This window comes from Microchirus variegatus (genome assembly GCF_963457635.1).
Source record: "Microchirus variegatus genome assembly, chromosome: 7".
In the NCBI taxonomy this organism is placed as follows: Eukaryota; Metazoa; Chordata; class Actinopteri; order Pleuronectiformes; family Soleidae; genus Microchirus; species Microchirus variegatus.
The window spans coordinates 8,056,067-8,075,160 of record NC_139808.1 but is presented as its reverse complement, the minus strand read 5'-3'; the positions used below and the strand labels follow the sequence as shown (position 1 = coordinate 8,075,160).

Sequence of the window (19,094 nt, the reverse complement as noted above, 5' to 3'; positions counted from 1 at the left end):
ACAAGGCGTGAAACTGTTTTACACAGCTAGAGACACATTTTACAAAAGACCACATGCTGATAGGATGCAATGTCAGTTACTACAGGACTCTATGAGTTTATGGTGATGGTGCATTCCATTTACATTGGAACGCGGAAGTCGGAACTGGTAATGATGTCACCCCCGAATTCACCACGTTCCAGTTGAGAAGTCCGGAAAAAAAACATTGATGAAACGTATAAGGGTTGGTGAGGCTGCTCGAAGTTTCAGAGTGAGAATTCACCACGAAAATTCCGAGTACGGACTACAAATGGAACGCACCATCAGCAGAGGTTGAAAGAGTACCGAAATATTCTCAAATTTTACTTAAGTGCGAGTAAAAGTACTGGTCTAAATATGTACTCAAGAGTAAGGAGCTAGCTTGTTTAAGGGTTAGGGTTATTAGGGCAAACCCTAACCCTTCAACAAGGTTAGGGTTATTTCTTGTGTTGTTCAAAAAGTACAAGGGGACACAAATCTCACATGAATTGTTTTTAATTAAAGGCAAAGCTTTACAAATTAAGGTGCTGACAAAATAAAATGTGTAAACACATTATGTATCAGTCAACATGGGTCAAAGGTCACAGATGCTTTAACTTTCTCACTTTAATTAGCGCCAATTCACCAGTTCCGATGTGTGAATTTTTATTTTTTTAAACTCAGCCCATCATTTTATTTTTACACAGTAACTGATGTGATTTAAAAAACTTAAAGAAAAAAAAAACATACTGAAGTAAAAGTAAAATTGCAAAATTTAAAAAAATCTACTACTACTACTCAATTACATGAGTAAATATAATTCATTACTTTCCACCTCTGAGCGTTTCAAATCTTGTAAATTTGGACTGTGAAATGCATTTTTTTTAATTATTATTTTAATTTTTCCTGAATGTAAATCGTTAAACTGTGTTTCACACTTTAGTAGTCTTGTGTCGCACTTATCAGCCACCAAATAATCCAGGATCTGTGTTACTTTCAGGTTCATTCACGACCAGAAAAATAAATCACTGGACACCTACAAATTCAGGCTTAACTCATAAGCATATCATATATAATAAATATGTAATTGAAATGTTATTAGACCGTAAAACTGTATAGTTATATTGGAGATTTTCTTTTTTACGTCACATGATGTGATAAATCAGCACTTTTGTGTACTATTGTGTACAAGCTCAATTGTCTCGATGAAGTTGTTTTTACGTTGAAAGCCACTAAGTTAAAGAAGAAAAATAAAGAAGCATATTTTGCACTGATGGAAGAAAATGGTGATGAATGTTTCAATGTCTGTGTAAGTAAATACATCAACAACATGTAAACAAAAGGTATTTATACCATTAAACTGCTCAGCAGTAGACTTCACTTCTGAAACTTACCTTTTCGTCCTTATATGGACATCCTGGGGGTGTGTGTTTATAGGGCACATATTCAGGCTTTAAACATGCATTTTTTTTTGTCGTCTTATGTGTTGTTGAGTCAAAGTTAGGATTTATTTTATATCACATTTTTAGCAGTGATATAAAGTAGCAATAATTGTGCAAAAGTCACAAAATATTATAATATTTTCTTCCGATCCGATCATAAACTTTTGTGTTTATACAGATGGTGAAAATTAAAGACATTAAAATTAGGGCCAACGTGAACAAAATCACACACCGACGACTTAAGTTCTTCATAAATGTAAAGGTATTTGTGTAAATCTGTGGACAGTTGATCCCAAATAACTGCATTTTTCTTCTTTAGATAATGTGATCGCTATAGGAGTGAGTCAGGACACTTACGCTTACAGCTTACAACGGGAAGTCGGAATGGTTTGTTTACACAAACGTGCTCTGATTGTTTCCTCTGTCGATGTTGGTTTGTTAGATTCAGAACTGTGTTGGCCTCTTAGGTCAGAGTCGAGAGGGGAAGTGATGTCTGAGGAACAGGTCACGCTTCAGCTTAAAGCAAAGATATGGAGAGTTTGTCTTTCTTTTGGAGTCAGGAATGTCTATTAGTCAAGTCATTTATCACCAGAGAAATTCAGTTTTGTGCAGCAGTCATGTTTCCCAGATGATGATGATGATGATGATGACCCTCTAATCTTTGGCAATTCTCTGACTTTTTCCACGAAGTATGGCAGGAGACTGCTACACACACACACACACACGCCTTGAGCTGCGTCAAATCAGGCCGTTAAAGCCACAAGGGAATTTATAGTTATTTATTTAAAAGCACCAAACCAGCACAAGGCTCAGTGTGACACACATATAGCCACAGACAGGCTGTGGACTCACATTATTGATGAGTTAAGAACTGATTTCACTGTGTTTTGTACAGTAGTTGAAGGTTGAATTATGCTTTTTAAGATGCTTTGTATCCTGACAGATTACTGTCAGCTCTACAGCGCCCCCTCTCCCCCTTCAGTCCACCAGAAATATGACAACTACTGCCTGGTCCTTGTTCTCAAAAAAAAAAAGGTTGGTATTAAGCCCTGGAGTCAAATTTGAATTTAACAGTTGTTGAAAATAAACACGTTTCATGTTCTTCTGAGGGTGGATTTAGAGTTTGGTGATCTGCTTTTGTAAAAAAAAAAAAAAAAAAAAAAAAAAAATGTAAATATGTGAAAAACAAATGACATCATTTTAACTGTATTTTGAATGTAGAATTGTTTAGCAGCTTATTTTCTTTCTTTCTTCTCCGTGTATGTGTGCGTACACTTGTGTGTGCTCGGTCAGCAGTGCGCGCCGCCGCAGCAGGAGGGCTCCGCCGCCGTGTGCCGTGAACGCGCCTGTCCATGCGGTTTGATTGAAGAAGAAGAAGAAAAAAAAAATCAGGGGAACAGAAAAGACACAGCTGATGGTGAGAGGGTGAAAAAAAGACATGAAGCAGAGAACAGACCAGCGCAGAGCAGACACCGGGTCTATCCTCTCATCTGAAGCCGGTGCCGGTGCTCTGGGCTCCGGGCTCCGGTTCTCCGCTCGCCTCCTGTGCTCTTTGTGAGCTGCTTCACACACACACACACACACACACACACACACACAGACCCGGGCTGAATGAAGATTATCCGCCGGAGAGAGACTCGTTAGTTTGGACACGTTATTCTTTCATATTGGAGCTTTATTTTTTTTCTATTCTTCTTTCCTGTGGAGGCTCGTGAGCTTTAATTTCCTGCTGGATTTTATCATCTTTTGTCTGGAGAAACTGGGATCGATGCTGCGGTGAAGTCACTGACACTGACCGCATATCCGCTCTTTAATTACCGCTTATATCAGGCTCTACATGCTTTAATCGTATTGGGGACTCGATGATGATGATGATGATAATGGGATTGTTTTCCCCACATAACTGCACGGTGCATTTTTAAAGCATTTTAATCTATATATTTTTATATATATTTTTTTTTTATATAATAATTGCCTCTGTGTCTCGCCCAGTTTCTTTTGTGTGGATTTGGGTTATTACGGTCAGTCCCGGTCGGTCTGTCCTGGCACCATGCCAGAGTGTGTGTCGGTGTCAGAGTTCGTGCAGGAGGTCCAGGAGGACTGGAGCTCCCCCACCACCTCATCCTTCACCTCCAAGATGATGAGCTGCAGGAACACCGTCTCCCTGCTGGAGGAGGTCAGTATCCCACAGTCTGCTGCTGCTGCTGCTGCTGCTGGACTCAAGTCACTCATTCAGCTTCCAGAAGCCATGACTCATCATGTTTCCTGATGAATGACACGCACAGACACTATTGTGTCAGGTGATTGTCTCTTCTGTCCTCAGAGTCAGGGGCGGACTAAACTTCCTGGGGGGCAAAAATTAAATGCTGGGGCCCCACAACTCTCCTCTCTCTCTCTCTTGCTGTCATTATATTGTATCACAGAATGTTTAACAAACATATCAAAATAGAAAATATGCATTTTTTCCCCCATTAATTGCTCTTAGGCAAATATTGGGATTCATTTCACAGAGATGCTAAATTTAAAGCAACAGTGCGAGTTTGTTGTTCCGGAAACCGGAGTCGTTTCTCTTTTCTAACCCTTGTGTGAACGCAGCAATCACATGCCGTTCAGGGCCAAGAGAGATTAGACTCAGCCTGGCAATCGCTCCATGGAGTTTTTTTTGTTTGAGTAGTATCCACGAACCGGTACGACCGATGGCGCTAACATCGCAACAGCGCCGCTGCCAAAAACAGCTTTGGTTAAACAGAGTTGGAGTTACACCTTGAAAAACATACTTCAGGCTTACTGTATAAATGGGCTGCACCTGATACGTCTTCAGAATACAAACTCTCCAGTGAATCAGGTCATTATATGTGTCTCCAGAACGCGTCCTCTCCTTCAGAGGTGTCTGGATGCAGCAACAGTGCGTCTTCTTATCATCGCCGGATATATGGGCGTTGCTTCATTGGAAATGTTCATATACTAAATGCTGGTACTGTATATTATCACCACCAAGAGAGCCATCCTTGATGGTGATAACAACTTTTAAATGATGCAGCACATGTAAAGACATACATCGCTCCATCACAACATCAAATCCACTGACCTGTTCATTTGTTGTTGTGGCAGGTCTGTGGTTTCTATTCTCTTGTGAATAATATGATCTGTTTACAAGGATAAATGTGCCTGATTCTTAGAATGTTTCTTTTAAGCAGCTGGCAGCAGATCAACTCCCCCCGCCACCACCACCACCACCATCACCCCTAATACACACACACACACATGCATGGAGTCACTGACCTGAAGACTTAACAGACACACTGCCCCCCCCCCCCCTTTTTTATTTTACTCCCAACAGAGTTGGCGTATGTTACCATGGCGACAGATTAATCCCCATTAGCATTTATTGTTGTTGTTCCTGTTAATGAGAAGGACTACGGATGATTGTTAATGAGCACACACACACACACACACGCACGCACGCACGCACGCACGCACGCACGCACACACACACACACACACACACACACAGTGGACAGTTGCAAATAACTTTTCTAGGAAAACATGTTTGCTCAAACGCTGAAAGACAAAGTCGTACATCTTGTGTTTGTGACGATCTAAACACGTTTTGCACAGATAAATCAAAGAGAGACATCTGATATGACTGGATCATGTGTGTGGGTCAGTGCATTTGTAACCAACCAAATCCAAAATGATAGACTTAATCAATAACAAAATCAAATTTAAAAAAAAAAAAACACTCAGTAAGGGAAGCTGTGCTTCCTCAAAAATGTCATCAAAAATGTTTACATTTCATTAGAAAATGTGCATTAAAACGTGATAACTATACGTCGAGTTTGATCAGAATCAGTTTGTCACAGATCGTCTGATCTGATAAAACCAGTGGAAGCTCAGCTGCTCTAGGTTAGAATTGATGTATAAATAACTGGACCTGAAATGAGCTTCCTCAATTTCAACAACCTGTAACCACCGCTGGTTTCAGGCTCCTCGTAATGCTCTCGCGAGTTCTCTGTCATGACCAAGCTATTGTCATATTACCCAATTCTAAACCTAACACTAAAACCAGGCCTTAACTCTGAAAAAAAGCCTATTAAAGGTCAACACACATACAGAAATTCAGCAGATGTGACCAATATGTGAACCAATACTCAAAGAACGACTGTGTGTGTGTGTTTAGGCTCTGGACAGTGATCGGCTGGTGTTACACAAGATGAAGAAAGCTGCTAAAGCCAAATACACATCAGGACAAGGTACTGTACACACACACACACACACACACACACACACACACACACACACACACACACACACACACATACTGTATCACTGTATCACTAACACTGTTTCTCTCTGTCAGACCACGTGTCTCACCTGGAGCAGTACATCAGTTCCATGGAGAAGCTGTCGGTAAACTGTCACTCAAACGGAGAGACAGAGGTTGGCTCTGCTTTCTATCGCTTTGCAGATTTTTCTAAAGAGCTCGTCGCTCCCATGAAGAACCTGGTAAGTGGTGGCTACACGACATTACACACCGACTTTAGACCCGTACCTCACATGTATTCATAAAGATAACTTTATTTTTCACATAATGCATCTGACTGAGCATTAAATCTTTATCTCCATTATTGGATTTTCCAAAAGAATAGTCGGCATCGCCCTGAACAAGGATCCGTTGAAAATATCCGCAAACCTCTTAAGGAGTCATTTTAATGATTTTTTGAAATTCAGGAAATCATCCATTTGCCCTGATGCACTTTGACTGTGAGCTCACGTTCTTCAAAAAAAAAAAAAGTATCTCGGATGATTTGAAATTGTACATAATAATAGTCAGCTTCACCCTGAACAAGGATCTGTTGAAAACATTTACAAACCGCTTAAGGAATAATTTTAATGAATTTTTGAAATTCAGGAAATGATCCATTTTCCCTGATGCACTTTGACAGTGAGCTCACGTTCTTCAAAAAAAAAAAAAAAGTATCTCGGAATTACTTGAAATTTTACACAATAATAGTGGGCATCGCCCTGAACAAGGATCCGTTGAAAAAATTTGCAAACCTCTTAAGGAATATTATTTACTACTAAAGTTTACTATGTCACTATTGGTGACTTTCTTATTATTGGTATAGCTCATATTTATTTGTCAGTGTGTTTCGTTGCCTTGTACAATGACAATATTCTCTTGTATTGGTGTACTGTGCAGCTGAAGAGCATGCTCTACAACATCAACTTCTTCTTGGACTCTCTGGTTAAAGGAGACCTGAGGGAAGTGAAGGGGGTGAGCATTATATATATCTGTATTTGTTGTTTCCTTATCACATGTTTGTGTTCATATGTGGCCTCAGGGCGGGACTTTTTTTCATTGTCTTTGTCTCTGTAGGATCTGAAGAAGCCTTTTGACCGAGCGTGGAGGGACTATGAGAGCAGATTGTGAGTGGTGGTGAAACACGGCTCAGGGTGACTGTTGATGATTTGTCGCAAGTCCAGATTTTCTGAATCTCATGTTCTTCATTTTTTTTAATCGGCAGTATTCACACTACCTGTGTGTGTGTGTGTGTGTGTGTGTGTGTTTGCAGTAAGCAGGTGGAAAAGGAGAAGAGGGAGTTGGCCCGTCAGTATGGGATGGTCAGGACCGAGGTGAGCGGCGGGGAGATCGCAGAGGAGCTGGAGAAGGAGAGACGCTCCTTCCAGTTGAGCATGTGTGAGGTTAGTCGCCACCCTCCATTGTGACCCCCACGCAAAACACACACATCCACATTATTTACAGGGTCTCTGCAGGTTTGAAGAAGCCACATTTAAGACTTTTCAAGACTTTTTTAAGACCGTAATGAATACAATTTAAGACCCATTTCAAATCCGTACTGGCAAAAAAGTACAAAAGACATGAAGGAAAATTGGAGCCACAAATTGTTGTGTACTTGCAATTCGGCTTAGCTGTGGGCTTTCATTGAGTTTTCTCTGCTATGCTATGCTAAGCTGTAACACACTGCGGCGCGCGCACACCACACTAGCTCGTGGAGCTCGATAAATTCTCACCGGGCTGCACAGGTGACCTACTTTAGTTCCGTGTTGTAGTTATGTTATCTCGTCCTCAAAAATTTCAAAGCGAGACCAAAGTTTATGAATGTTTTAAATAAAAGTAACGATAATGGATTTTTAAGACCTTTCAAAATTGTATTTAAGACCTTTTATGAGATTTTAGGAGAATTTAAGACATTTTAAGGCCTTAAATTCAAATTTTTACTTTTTAAGACCCCGCGGATACCCTGTATTTAATATGTCTACTGTCCACACTACCTCAGAGTTTTAGAGCACCCAAAATAAAGAAGTTTGCTCTGGCTCCATTTAGTAATAGAAAGTAATATTGATGTAGCAACACAAGTCCTCCTCCCAATCAATGATTTCCACCTTGGGCAACATCCTAGTTGTCTTCTTTGTTGTTTCATTGATCCTTGCGTAATCTGGAAATTAGGTGAAATAAAGGAAACACATTGACTTTTTCTTTGTTTACTTATTTCTCCTGCTCGTTCTGCTCCTCCTATACTCTTTTCTCCTCATATCTTCCATCCTTCACCTACCTTTTAATCTTCCCTCCTGCTGCTTCTCACCAGCTCTACATCCATCACTTACTAAAATGTGCAGCTCCCTCCTTTCCTTATAACACTCGCTCCTGCCTTTTGTCTCCCAGTATCTGATTAAGGTGAATGAGATAAAGACAAAGAGAGGAGTTGACCTGCTGCAGAACCTCATCAAACACTACCACAGCCACAACAAGTAAGGATGTGCACACACACACACTAGCTACACACAAGTAGCAAAAAGAGGTAGTTGCATTTACTGTATATGTGGGTGTGTGTGAAAGTTTCCTGCAGGAGTGTGTTTCCACCACTCAGAGGCTGAAGCAGTACATGGAGGAGCTGCAAGGAGTCCTGACCACGGTACCACAACAACTACCAAATACCATTTGTCTGTTGTTGTTTTGATTTTATAGAAGATGTAAAAGATCAATAACCAGTCAGAAAAGTGCTAATATGCAACTTGAAGTGTTACCTGTTTTTTGTTTGTTTTTTGTTCACATAAAGCACACATTGAATCACACACAAAATGACCTGGATCAGAATTAATGGGACCATATGAGCCTGATTACTGCTTTTTAACCTGGATTAGTGAAGCTGCATTTGATGATGTTCAGGTAAAGTCTCCAGGCCAACTGTGATGTGTGTGTGTGCAGGTGAAGCAGCGTCATGAGGAGGAGAAGAAACAGCTGTGTGTTCTCAGAGATCAGCTGAGGCCGGTCGTCCACACTGAACAGGTCAGACACACACAGACACTGATAATAACCAATATTATAACATACTGTTCATTAGGTCATGAAGGTGTGTGTGTGTGTGTGTGTGTAGGACTCTCTACCTAAGCCGGTGTACAGTATGCACCAGCTGCTGGGGGACAAACAGTATGGAACAGAGAGATCAGGACTCCTTTATAAGAAGAGTGATGGGTAAAAGGAACAAAAACACACATAACAAACAAATATAATCCATGTCGGAGCGACTGAAACATGTCTTTCTGTGGTTTAGGTTGAGGAAAATGTGGCAGAAAAGGAAGTGCACAGTCCACAACTGTTACCTGACCATTGCACATGCTACTGTGAGTTCGTCTTTGAAGGGTTTCAAGAAATGTAATCAAATTTCCCAGCATTATTTATAGCCCCTCCCTTCTTTTGTGTCTCTTTCAGCCAAACAAACCTCCCACCAGACTGAACCTGCTCACCTGCCAAGTGAAGCCCAGTGTGGAGGACAAGAAATGCTTCGATCTTATCTCTCGTAGGACACACACACACACACACACACACACACACACACACACACACACACACACACACATACACATTCTTGTACTTGCTGCATACTGAGGACCAGCATTTCCACTTTATAAATCAACACAATTACAAATATCTACTTCATGAATGACATCGACAAAGAACTACTGGTTGCAGTACCATAAAATGTCTGCAGGTGGAGCCCCAGAGCAAAAAGGGCTGGAAACCTTTTTCGATTTTTTTTGTTGTTGTTGTAATTTTTGGTCCAAAATTTGACAAAAACATCATACTATGTCAACCAAAATTAAAAAAAAAAAATTTGACCAAAATTTGACCAAAATTTCATACTATACTGTCGTCCAAAATTTGAAAAAAAAAATTTACCCAAAATTTTTGGTCCAAAATTGACAAAAACGTCATACTATACTATGTCGACCAAAATTTGAAAAATATGTTTTTCCCAAAATTAAAAAAAATGTTTTTTACCCAAAGTTAAAAAAAATTTTTTTACCCAATATTTGAAAACAAAAATTGTACCCAAAATTTTTGGTCCAAAATTTGACAAAAACATCATACTATACTATGTCGACCAAAATTTGGAAAAAAAATTTTGTCCAAAATTTGACATAAAAGTCATACTATACTATGGTGTCCAATTTTTTTTTTTTTTTTACAAATTGAGTATAGCATGTTGTAGCAACCACAATCACAAAAGGAAGTGATTTCAATGAAAACAAAGTGAGGACGGCCAAAATGTCCTCACTCCGTAAAAATGACCTCACTTTGTTGGTTAAAAACCCTCAGTGGTCCTCAGTATGCCACAAGTACAAGAACACACACACACACACACACACACACACACACACACACACACACACACACACACACACACGCACACACACACACACACACACACACACACACACACACACACACTTCATATTGTTTCTCAATGTATCCTCAGCCGAGGCTTAACTTTACCACTTTGTCCGCCAGATAATCGGACGTACCACTTCTTGGCTGAAGATGACCCTGAGTGTGTGGCGTGAGTGAGACACACACACACACACACACACACACACACACACACACACACACACACACACACACACACACACACACACCCAGACATACCCACACACACACACACACACACACACACACACACACACACACACACACACACACACACACACACACACAGGCATATCGCATTGTACTGAAATCTAAAACTGTAAAGATGTTTTGTTCTGGTTGTTCAGCTGGATCTCGGTGCTCAGTAACAGTAAGCAGGAGGCTCTGAACATGGCTCTGGATGGGAGCAGGAGAGGGGGGCGAGTCGGGGAGAGCAGTGTGGAGGATCTGACCCGGGCCATCACTGATGACGTCAGGAGGATGCCAGGAAACAACGTCTGCTGTGACTGTGGAGCTCCAGGTATCCTCTGTCAATCAATCAATCAATCAATCAATCAATGCAGGGATTTTTGTGGAGTTTTTTTTAATTTTTTTTATTTAACCTTTATTTAACCAGATAAAAGACCCATTGAGATCAAGATCTCTTTCACAAGGGTGACCTGGCCAAGAAAGGCAGCAGCACACATCAAAAGTTAAATAAGAAGCAGGAAATGCAACATTTACAAAACAAAACATTGAAATATAAAATTGCAACTAGATAAACATAAAGTGCAGTTGTGATCACAGTAACGATTTAAGAACATAGACACTGTTCAAAGGATTTCTGTTGTCTGTCTTTTAAGATGGAGCGGAAAGCTCCTAATGAAATAAAAGCCGGCATTTTATGTTCAGTTTGGAGAGTATTCCAAGCAGCAGGGGCAGAGAAACTGAAAGCTTTTTTCCCCATCTCGGTCCGAACACGTGGAGCAGACAAGTGCAAAATGTCATTTGAACGCAAGGCGTAGTGGCTTCTGGTTCTCTGAAGAAAAGTGCTTAAATAAACAGGGACCAAGCCAAGAAGAGCCTTATAGACCAGAGTCATCCAGTGTGTGTAGCGTCTTACAGACAGGGAAGACATGGAAGCATTAGCATACAGTTCACAGTGATGAGTGAGGCGACTACAGCCAGTGATGAACCTTTATACACAGGTTATGAAAATACTAATGTACTGGGACGACTCGACTCGCCTCGGTCATTTTGCATTTCCATTAGCGATAGTACCTTGCACCTGGTACTTTTTTTTAGTACCTAATCTGGCGAGGTTCCAATCGAGCTGAGGCGATACTATGTGTGATGTCTTCAGACTGCCGTTTTCCACTGATCGGTCAGAGTGTCGTCACAGAAAGAGTCATGAGCGCGTCGTCCGACCAAGCCGAACTATGTCAAACCGTAGATCAGTTTAAAAGTCTTAAAAATCCTGAAAACGTGTGTTAATCTCCAACAATTTCCAGGGGAATGTCTTAAATCTCAATATTTAACAGAGGAGTCTGGTGTATCTAGTGACTGTGTCAGACGGAGTCTGTGCTCCGGTCACGGAGGAAGTACTGAACAAATCTTTTTTTTTAATGAACTTATTCTAATGATTCAGTTAGACTGAAAACAACGGCTCGTCACTCGTTGTGTGTGTGTGTGTGTGTCGCGTGTAAAACAAAGTCACGGCAGTTTCATGCAGCCGTGCATATCGTTCTTCCATGTTGAGGAGGAACTGTAGTGTATTGGAAACACAACCAAACCTGTAGAGGCGAGGCGAGCTTTGTTGCAAATGACAAATAAAGATTCTATTCTATTCTATATGCAGTGGAAATGCGACTTTATATCTCTAAATCAATGGTGAATCAGAAGTGTACTTTTCTCTCCTATCACTTGATTTTCATTTTGCTGGTAGATTATTATGGAATTGTTGTAATGTCAAAGAAAATCCAGCCTACAGCAGCTTTGATTGAGTTCTTTCAAGCAACGTCTATGATGAAAAGCATTTACAGTTTTTACTTTTTGCTCAATAAACTCTCTCCTCCTCTCTGCCTGCAGATCCTGGATGGCTCTCCACCAACCTGGGTATCCTGACCTGTATCGAGTGCTCAGGTATCCACCGAGAGATGGGGGTCCATGTCTCCAGGATCAAGTCTTTAAGTCTGGACAGTCTGGGCACCTCAGACCTGTTGGTAGGTCAGACTTGTTAACTAGCGTCTGTCCTGTAATGAGCTGTAGGTTTGTGCGGTATTGTGTAAATGTTTGTTTTCTGAGAACTAGTTAGAAATAGTATTCTGAGAGTCAGCTGCAGATAAGAAGAACATTTCATTTGTTGTCATCATTCATTCTTTCTCCCAGTTGGCCAGGAATGTTGGTAACTGTGGTTTTAATGATATACTGGAGGCAAATCTTCTGAGTCCTTCGCTGAAGCCATCCCAAGACAGTCACATGTAAGTGCAACACACACACACACACACACACACACACACACACACACACACACACACACACACACACACACACACACACATTCTTGTACTTGCTGCATACTGAGGACCAGCATTTCCACTTTATAAATCAACACAATTACAAATATCTACTTCATGAATAACATCTACAAAGAACTACTGGTTGCAGTACCATAAAATGTCTGCAGGTGGAGCCCCAGAGGAAAAAGGGCTGGAAAACTTTTTCAACTTTATTTTATTTTTTAAATTTTTGGTCCAACATTTTACAAAAACGTCATACTATACTATGTCGACCAAAATTTAAAAAATAATTTGACAAAAAAAATTTGGTCCAAAATTTGACAAAAACGTCATACTATACTATGTCTTCCAAAATTTGAAAAAAAAATTTGACCCAAAATTTGAAAAAAAAATTGACCCAAAATTTAAAAAAAAATTTGACCCAAATTTTGAAAAAAAATTGCCCCAACATTTGAAAAAAATGACTCAAAATTTGAATTAAATTTGACCCAAAACTTAAAAAAAATTTGACCCAATATTTGAAAAAAAAATTGGACACACAATTTTTGGTCCAAAATTTGAAAAAAAAATTTGGTCCAAAATTGAAAATAAAAAATTTGGTCCAAAATTTGAAAATAAAAATTATGGTCCAAAATTTGAGAAAAAGTCGTCCAAAATTAAAATTTTTGACAAATTGAGTATAGCATGTTATAGCAACCTAAGGAAGTGATTTCAATGAAAACAAAGTGAGGACCAGCCAAAATGTCCTCACTCCGTAAAAATGACCTCACTTTGTTGGTTTAAAACCCTCACTGGTCCTCAGTATGCTGCAAGTACAAGAACACACACACACACACACACACACACACACACACACACACACACACACACACACACACACACACACACACACACACACACGCCATGTCAAGTGACACTATTTTAAATTAAACACTGTATATATACTTGCACTCTGCAGGGCAGAGCGGAAGGACTACATCCTGTTGAAATATCAGAACGTTCATTTTGCGAGGCGGAGCCACAGCTCTGCTGCAGCGCTGCGAGCCGGCCTACAGGAGGCGACCAAGAACTGCAACATCTACAGTCTGATCCAGCTGTATGCTCAGAGGACAGACCTGACCCAGCCACTGCACTCACACATACAGGTATGTAAACATGACACATGTGAGTGGCTGATTACTTTGTACATGATATTATATAAAATCTATACATTTTTTTTTTTTTTAAACATGTGTATATAAAAAGTATAGTAAACCTGACAACGCTGTGTTTCCATGTCAACAGGAGAAGGGGGAGAGTGCGCTCCATCTTGCCGTCCTTTTGGCCGACAGAACATCACTGCACATCCTGGACTTTTTGGCTCTAAACTGGTCAGTGTTTTTCACAGATCCTGATCTGACGAGGTTTTACTAGTTAAAGTGTAAATGTGGGGTCCACCTCAGTCTAAGTACAGGAGATAAAACACGCAATGTTGACTTCCGCAGGGTATCTGACGTCAGACTGATATATTCCTGGAATTGTCCCTAAAGCAAACGCGAATGTGCAGGCGAGGGCAATAGTATCCGGAAGAGCGGAAGTCCGTGAAGTGTTCTATTTCTGGCTGCACAGCGCAGCACAGAGTTCTACACAAACTTCCAGCCTCAGAGCCTATGACGGCAATATGCCAGCTCGAGTCTGCAAATTATGGCTTTACCAAATGCTAACGGCTGTTAGCTGCCAAAGTCTCAGTGATGCTGACGTAGTTTCCTGTGTCTCATTTGCATTTAAAGAGACAGGCACTCAAAACCGAGTGTTCTGAACAGGGCTGTTTTGGCAGGGTGATTGAACTGCTGTGGTGCTTTTGACCAAAGCATGTCACAGACATGTTTATCAGGACACCAGGCAACTAGGTTAACTTGGAGAAATAGGGTATAATATGAGTCCTTTAATGTGTACACTTGTGCAATTACCTGTGTATGTTTTTTTTTCTTTTTTTTTCTCTTCTTCTTCTTATAGCGCCAATGTTGACGTTCAGACATCATCAGGGAACACAGCACTGCACTACAGCTGTCTGCACAACAAGGTCGACTGTGTGAAGCTGCTGCTGAGAGCCAGAGCCAACACACACATCAGTAATAGTCACACACAGTCACAGTCATAATGTTACGACAACTAAAATCTGCATTATGAAAATCAGGATTTTGTGATGTTAGCTCTATGTGTGTGTGTGTGTGTTTGTGAACAGAGAATGAGTTAGGAGAGACTGCTATCGACGTAAGCCGCAAGCTGAAGCACAACCACTGTGAGGTGCTGGTGAGTCATAGTTCTGGTCACAGTTACATCGAATTGCCACAGATCTGTCATTGTCATTGTAATGAAGTGTGTGTGTGTGTGTGTGCAGCTGCAGCAGGCCCAATCCGACCAGTTTGACCATCACGTTCACGTGGAGTACGAGTGGCGGCTCCGTCACGACGATCTCTACGACAGTGACGAAGAGTATGAAGACAAGGTAACCACGGCGACTGTAGCTCTACAGATGTATGTGCATCAAAGTAGACCTGCAGTTTCTTTGCTGTTCACATGACGTATGCTATGTGTGTATTAGCATTCAGCATGGGGAGGTGAGATCAGTGGTTAGTCATACTTGCTGTCCACTTCTGTTCAACACTGTTCAGTGTTGTCGAATGAAGATCCGTGTCTCATCATTTTCAGGTAGAAAAATGTTTAAACAAGACAAAAACTCCCATGTTCCCATGTCACAGCCCTACACTGAGTTTGGTGGAAATCAGTTCAGTAGTTTTTGTGTCATCTTAGCATGAATAATAAAGTGAAAAGTGCTGGGTTTGGTTTTTATGTCATGGGATGGAACAAAAAACATTTATAGCATAATGATTGAATAACACAATTTTATTTTTTAATTTAAATATGGATGACTCGAGCCAATAAAATAACCCCTCTCTGCCTCCTATTTCAGAATGGCCCAGTGAAGAAGGAGCGCACTTTGTCCTCCTCTTCATCTTCCTGCACCTCCTTCTCCTTCGCCCCGCGTCCCTTCAGCTTCAGCCAGTCCATGTCCTCCTCCATCACTCCGCCCTCCTCTGGGGCCTCAGGAGGAGCAGGTCTGCTCAGCGTGGGCAGGAGGCTCGCCATGGCCATGGACCTCCACAGCCGCACCTCTGGCTCCGTTCCAAGTCCACCTCCACCTCCTCCATCTTCTCCTGCGCCCCCGCTGCCACCCAGGGTCAAAGGTGATAACGGAAACTTAAAAAAAAAAATTGACCAGAAAGTCATACTTTGTTAGTTTGTTACTTTGTTTCTTAGTTTGTTAAAAGTTAAAAGACTTTTTTGGGAAATTTTGGAAGACTTACTAAAGTTTAGTATGTCGACCAAAATTTTACAATAAAGTAATACTTGAGTATGTTGACAAAAAGTCATAATATACTATGTCATCCAAAATTTGGCAATTTTTTTGAATGGTTGGTGTAGTGTTCAGAGAGCTTGTCTTTAAAGGTAGAAGACCTGGGTTGATGGGTTTCAAGCCCCGGTTGGAATGAGTGCTTTTCTGCAGGGATGATGCCCAGAATTTGAATAAAAAGTCATAGGATACTATGCCGTCCAAAATTTGAAATTTTTTGGGAAAAAAAGTTTTGGTGCAGAATTTGACAAAAACGTCATACTATACAATGTCGACCAAAATTTGACAAAAACGTCATACTATACAATGTCGACCAAAATTTGACAAAAAAATAATACTATATACTAAGTCGTCAAAAATTTGACAAAAATGTCTTAGATAGTTTATTGTACAACATTTGACAATTAATTTTTTTTTTGGTTCAAAATTTGACAAAAACGTCATACTATACTATGTCGTCCAAAATCGGACAATTTTTTTGATATTTGTTTTTAGCCCAAAATGTGACCAAAACGTCATACAATACTATGTCGTCGACTTCAATGTCATACTACACTATTTCGTCCAAAATATGACAATTTCTTTGAAAAAAATGTTGGTCCAAAATTTGACAAAAACTCAATACTATACTATGTCTTCGACCTCAATGTCATACAACACTATTTTGTCCAAAATCTAACAATTTTTTGGAAAAAAAAAGTCTTGGTTCAAAATTTGATAAAAAAATCAAACTAAACTATATCGTCCAAAATTTGACAATTAAAAAAAAATAAAAGTCTTGGTCAGAAATTTGACAAAAACGTCATACTATACTATGTTGTCCTAAAATTGACAATTTCTTTGAAAAAAAAATGTTGTTTCCCAAATATGTCAAAAATGTCATATACTGTCGTCCTAAAGTTGACAAAAACATCTCTGTTAGTTTGACCACCATTTGGTGTAGTGGCAAGACAACCAGAGTGAATGGGTTCAAACCCCGGTTGGAACTCGTGCCTTTCTGCAAGGATGATGTCCAAAACTTGACAAAAACTTCGTACCATACTGTGTCGTCCATGTTGTCCAATATTTGACAATCACTTTGAAAAATTGGTCAGAAATTTGACAGAAACGTCATACTATACTATGTCATCGACCTCAATGTCATACTACACTATTTCATCCAAAATCTGACCATTTTTTTGATATTTGTTTTTAGCCCAAAATGTGACCAAAAAGTAATACTATACTATGTCGTCCAAAATCTGATAATTTTTTTGAAAATTCTTTTTTTAGCCCAAAACGTGACAAAACGTCATACTATACTATGTCATTGACCTCAATGTCATACTACACTATTTCGTCCAAAATCTGACCATTTTTTTGAAAAAAAAATTTGGTCCAAAATTTGACAAAAACGTCATACTATACTATGTCGTCCAAAATCTGATAATTTGTTTGAAAATTCTTTTTTTAGCCCAAAACGTGACAAAACGTCATGCTATACTATGTCATCGACCTCAATGTCATACTACACTATTTCGTCCAAAATCTGACCATTTTTAAACAAAAATATTTTGGTACAAAATTTGACAAAAACGTCATACTATACTATGTCGTCCAAAATCTGATAATTTTTTTGAAATTCTTTTTTTTTAGCCCAAAACGTGACAAAACGTCATGCTATACTATGTCATCGACCTCAATGTCATACTTACACTATTTCGTCCAAAATCTGACCATTTTTTTGAAAAAAAAATTTGGTCCAAAATTTGACACAAACGTCATACTATACTATGTCTTCCAAAATCTGATAATTTTTTTGAAAATTCTTTTTTTAGCCCAAAACGTGACAAAACGTCATACTATACTATGTCATCGACCTCAATGTCATACTATTCTATTCTGCCAAAATCTGACCATTTTTTTGAAAAAAAATTTGGTCCAAAATTTGACAAAAACGTCATACTATACTATGTCGTCCAAAATCTGATAATTTTTTTGAAATTCTTTTTTTTAGCCCAAAACGTGACAAAACGTCATACTATACTATGTCATCGACCTCAATGTCATACTACACTATTTTGTCCAAAATCTGACCATTCTTTTGAAAAAAAAGTTGGTCCAAAATTTGACAAAAAGGTCATACTATACTATGTCATCCAAAATCTGATAATTTTTTTGAAAATTCTTTTTTTTAGCCCAAAACGTGACAAAACGTCATACTATACTATGTCATTGACCTCAATGTCATACTACATCATTTCGTCCAAAATCTGACCATTTTTTTGAAAAAAAAATTTGGTCCAAAATTTGACAAAAACGTCATACTATACTATGTCGTCCAAAATCTGATAATTTGTTTGAAAATTCTTTTTTTAGCCCAAAACGTGACAAAATGTCATACTATACTATGTCATCAACCTCAATGTCATACTACACTATTTCGTCCAAAATCTGACCATTTTTAAACAAAAATATTTTGGTACAAAATTTGACAAAAACGTCATACTATACTATGTCGTCCAAAATCTGATAATTTTTTTGAAATTCTTTTTTTTTAGCCCAAAACGTGACAAAACGTCATGCTATACTATGTCATCGACCTCAATGTCATACTTACACTATTTCGTCCAAAATCTGACCATTTTTTTGAAAAAAAAATTTGGTCCAAAATTTGACACAAACGTCATACTATACTATGTCTTCCAAAATCTGATAATTTTTTTGAAAATTCTTTTTTTAGCCCAAAACGTGACAAAACGTCATACTATACTATGTCATCGACCTCAATGTCATACTATTCTATTTCGTCCAAAATCTGACCATTTTTTTGAAAAAAAATTTGGTCCAAAATTTGACAAAAACGTCATACTATACTATGTCGTCCAAAATCTGATCATTTTTTTGAAATTCTTTTTTTTAGCCCAAAACGTGACAAAACGTCATACTATACTATGTCATCGACCTCAATGTCATACTACACTATTTTGTCCAAAATCTGACCATTCTTTTGAAAAAAAAGTTGGTCCAAAATTTGACAAAAAGGTCAT

At 39.2% G+C, this 19,094-nt stretch overlaps 1 protein-coding gene across 1 annotated transcript in view; it reads left to right on the top strand.

The window, feature by feature from the left end:
* Positions 1-3,489: 3,489 nt before the first annotated feature.
* Positions 3,490-19,094, top strand: part of unm_sa1614 (un-named sa1614) — a gene marked incomplete at both ends in the record, with an annotated part of 36,430 nt that continues 20,825 nt past the window's right edge. The window contains 22 exons of the mRNA XM_083892626.1: positions 3,490-3,615; positions 5,620-5,692; positions 5,800-5,945; positions 6,643-6,717; positions 6,820-6,869; positions 7,016-7,145; positions 8,128-8,213; positions 8,302-8,377; positions 8,671-8,751; positions 8,840-8,937; positions 9,017-9,086; positions 9,175-9,262; positions 10,255-10,303; positions 10,521-10,693; positions 12,241-12,374; positions 12,541-12,632; positions 13,630-13,816; positions 13,956-14,041; positions 14,667-14,782; positions 14,896-14,963; positions 15,052-15,159; positions 15,625-15,898. Of these exons, the coding sequence (XP_083748752.1) occupies positions 3,490-3,615; positions 5,620-5,692; positions 5,800-5,945; positions 6,643-6,717; positions 6,820-6,869; positions 7,016-7,145; positions 8,128-8,213; positions 8,302-8,377; positions 8,671-8,751; positions 8,840-8,937; positions 9,017-9,086; positions 9,175-9,262; positions 10,255-10,303; positions 10,521-10,693; positions 12,241-12,374; positions 12,541-12,632; positions 13,630-13,816; positions 13,956-14,041; positions 14,667-14,782; positions 14,896-14,963; positions 15,052-15,159; positions 15,625-15,898 (2,386 nt within the window). The remainder of the gene's footprint in view (positions 3,616-5,619; positions 5,693-5,799; positions 5,946-6,642; positions 6,718-6,819; positions 6,870-7,015; positions 7,146-8,127; positions 8,214-8,301; positions 8,378-8,670; positions 8,752-8,839; positions 8,938-9,016; positions 9,087-9,174; positions 9,263-10,254; positions 10,304-10,520; positions 10,694-12,240; positions 12,375-12,540; positions 12,633-13,629; positions 13,817-13,955; positions 14,042-14,666; positions 14,783-14,895; positions 14,964-15,051; positions 15,160-15,624; positions 15,899-19,094) is intronic.